Source organism: Priapulus caudatus, unplaced genomic scaffold (genome assembly GCF_000485595.1).
Source record: "Priapulus caudatus unplaced genomic scaffold, Priapulus_caudatus-5.0.1 Scaffold83, whole genome shotgun sequence".
Classification (NCBI taxonomy): Eukaryota; Metazoa; Priapulida; class Priapulimorpha; order Priapulimorphida; family Priapulidae; genus Priapulus; species Priapulus caudatus.
Genome location: NW_014577144.1, coordinates 72,439 through 75,882, shown reverse-complemented (window position 1 = coordinate 75,882; position 3,444 = coordinate 72,439). Strand labels below are relative to the sequence as shown.

The 3,444-nt window shown below is 41.3% G+C and overlaps 1 protein-coding gene across 1 annotated transcript in view; it reads left to right on the top strand.

Annotated features, from left to right (window-relative positions):
* The first annotated feature begins 256 nt into the window (after window positions 1-256).
* Window positions 257-3,444, top strand: part of LOC106804687 (muscle calcium channel subunit alpha-1-like) — a 55,637-nt gene continuing 52,449 nt past the window's right edge. The window contains exon 1 of the mRNA XM_014805964.1: window positions 257-384. Within this exon, the coding sequence (XP_014661450.1) occupies window positions 372-384 (13 nt within the window). The 5' untranslated portion in view covers window positions 257-371. The remainder of the gene's footprint in view (window positions 385-3,444) is intronic.

Below are 3,444 nucleotides of genomic sequence, written 5' to 3'. Positions count from 1 at the left end.
TCGGGTTTTACCGTTTTGTGTAGTTATTTATTTCTACAAGGATATTATATGGCGTGCTGACCCTCTGCATCGATGTTGGCTTCATAACTGAAACCAGCAACGCCGTGATTCACGAGAAACTCAAGACAAGAGTGATGTTTAGTCATGCCGGCACGTGGCGCCGCCGATAGTGATAGTGGATGAGGATGCTTCAAAGGAATTTGGAATGTTGCTGATGGGGGGGAAACGAGGTTCCCGGATGTACAGCAAGGCGCGATGGCGGAGGTCTCCGATTGCATATCGGCAACTGAGCTAAAACTCTTTCAAACTTTTCGGTTTACGCTTCATGAAACAGTCGTATATTTGCAAAGTGATAATTAACACATACGGATATGGATACATTAGGTAAGTCCAGTTGTGAGATATGTGAGAGGCGTATGATCTAGTTGAGCTTCAGGTTTCACATGGAAAACTTCTCATTTTAGATTTTACATGTATAGCCTAGCCCCTACGTACGTACAAACTACAACTAACTACATTTTACAAGAAATCATATAGGCCTAGTGATATACGAATCGATTAGTGAATAATTCGATAATAATTTTTTTTGCTGTTTTATATGAGTATATGAGTCATCGATATAATGTAAGGACTAAGGGTCCAGACACCAAAGAAACGAATTTATTTCACATTTATCTGTAGCAAAAGAGAGTGTATAACCACAGCCCCTTGGAGGCTCAAGTTTCAAGAAGAGTATAAAGTGAAGCGGTATACCGCGGTCAGGCCCCATAGCCAGGTGGGGTTCAGGGGGTTCGAGAACCCCCCCCCCCAAGCCCCCTCCCCCAAGCCAAAAATTTTTTTTTTTGAAAATTTGCAAGAAATTTCACCTCAGGTCGCCTCCATTTTAGTGTAATAATTGCAAAATCTCCATCGTGCGGAGGCGTGAACAGTGAACCACCCTTATCCCACACCCTCCCCCCCGCTCGGTCGCTTGGCTCCCTCGCCTGGTCGCTTCGCGCCCGAGCAGGGGCGTGTACAGGGGGGGTCCAGGGAGTCCGGACCCCCCCTTGCTCGCGCAGAAAACGCATCTGAGGGGGTGTGATTTTAAAAATTTTAATCACCCAGACCCCCCCTTCGCGTGCTCGCAACTTTGTGTTATGGTTAGACCCACCTGGTACAAATCCTGTACACGCCCCTGTCGAGCAAATTACAAACATTGAAAAACGAACCCCCCCCCCAATATAAAGCTGGCTACGGGCCTGCTGCGGTAACCGCTTCGCTCTTATACTCTTCTTAAAACTTGAGCCACCAAGGGCCTGTGGTATATAACGTACGTGTAAGGAATACACCCAGTTTTGTTGGCGGTAACGTTGGGGGGGTGCGATTGCTGATTCACGTAAAATCACTATATCCGCATTGCATCGCGTGTACGTGTACATCGGCATGAATGGAAAAACAAAAATTACTTTTAGATCTCAATCACAGATTCGTCTCTCTCCACTCACTGCCAGCCAGAATTGCACGAACCCGTGCGTTTACACAATTAAATCAGTGGCAGTGCTTTAATTAAAACATCAACATTGACAATCATGCAGTACTTCCTCGCTGTAGGTAACTCATGTAGAATTTACTGTAGAACACTCACTGGAGCTCATAGGGTCTATGTCCCCCAGGGTACTGCCGGAACGTAGCCTGGGTACGGTCCGGTATACCGGAACATACCCTGGTAATATCTCATATGGTTAGGGTTAGGATTAGGGTTAGGGAGTAGGCGTAGGTGAATTCCTAGACTCGTTAGTGGAGTAGGCGAGGTACGGTCTGGCATATTAGATAGTACCAGATAGTAGATATTAGGTAGACGTTCCGGCAGTACCCTGGGGGACATAGACCCTCTTAGCCTCACTGGAGGGCCCCAGTGGAAAGCAGACAAATCTTGTAAGAATGTAGCTCATGGCCCTGCATATTTGACGATACACATACACGTGCATGTATAATGATGTCATCAGGCTGATGTCATATATTCATAATGGAGAGAAAAAAAAGAACAATACCGTTAGCCATGAATTGCAATATTGTGAACCAAATTCAACCAATCCAGCAGCTGTAAATAAACTCCCTCGACTCTTTTTGTGTGTAGTCAACAGTGATGAATTAAATAGCATACATTTAGAGTCAGGGAGCAAAATAAAAAGACAGATGATGCTAATAATAATAGAGGCAGTAATTGTTCTGCTGGGGAATACCTATAGGGGGTGGAGCCTGGTGGGTGTGTGGTGTAGTGTGGTATATCCTATTAGGCCTAAAAAAAAATATGTGTTTCCGAGAACCCGACCCTACCTAGCAAATAGGGGCCGACCCTTTGTTTTCCTCCATTTTCCAAAAAAAAAATAAAAATTTATCAAAAAATTAAAAAATTAAAAAAAATCAATCATCAATTCTCAAAAATCAATTATCAATCAAAAAATAAATCAAACTCCTAGAATATGGTACTCACCTCACCTCTGAACACTTGACATTTTCGGTTTTTTTTATTAAATTTTTTTATTTTTTTAGGCCTTATGTATAAGTCCTTCTGCTAAATAAGAAATGGTGATTGGGAGCACATGCACCTATGGTGAATGGTAGGTAGTTCGTTTTCATGCTCCGATTGCATCAAAGAGCACCATTTCACTGCCAACTTCAAAAAAATATACTCGGCTATTTCGAGAGTAATAAAAGATTTCACAAGTTTTTTTACCCACTATACCCCCATACAACACATGTATAGTTATTGTGTTAGACACTCCCCTTTCTATATGCCTGAAATTCCACTGCCATCACGCATATTTGCCGCTTTAGTTAGCCAATGATAATTAGGCGAAACAAATTATATATATTTTATTAAATTTATTGTCAAACTTTTGTGGTTTTTTGTTAAAAAAGGATCGTAAGTAGTTTATCTGATTTTACCAGTAGCAAAGTGTAAAAAACATTTATATATTTTTTGCCAACTCTTTGTTTTTTGCTTTCATCAACCCCATTTTTTTCAAATAGCAAAAAATTGATTAAACTATTATACCTAGAGGTATACCAGTAGCTACTCTTGTACCTTATCCCTTGCAGTCTCATTATCCCAAACACAGTGTCCTAGTCATTTCATTTGATCCGATGAAGCTACTTGCAGGAAACCAAACATCAGATCGATAAAATTATCGTTATTAGTGTGCAGTATAACAAATAGCAAGATACTTGAAGAAAGTGACAGTCTGGATAATATGCAGGGCTCGAATTAAGCGACGAGAAGGGCAAGGCAATTTTTTTAGGGCATGTGAGAAATCGCCTTGAATTTTCTCTAAAATGGAAGGGCACAGAGGCAATTTTAAAAGGCACCAAGGCAACTCTCAAAATTTGAGAAGGGCACCAAGGCACTTTTGTAAAATAAAGGAAAACTCATAACAAATTAGTAGTATAGTACATCAACATCGT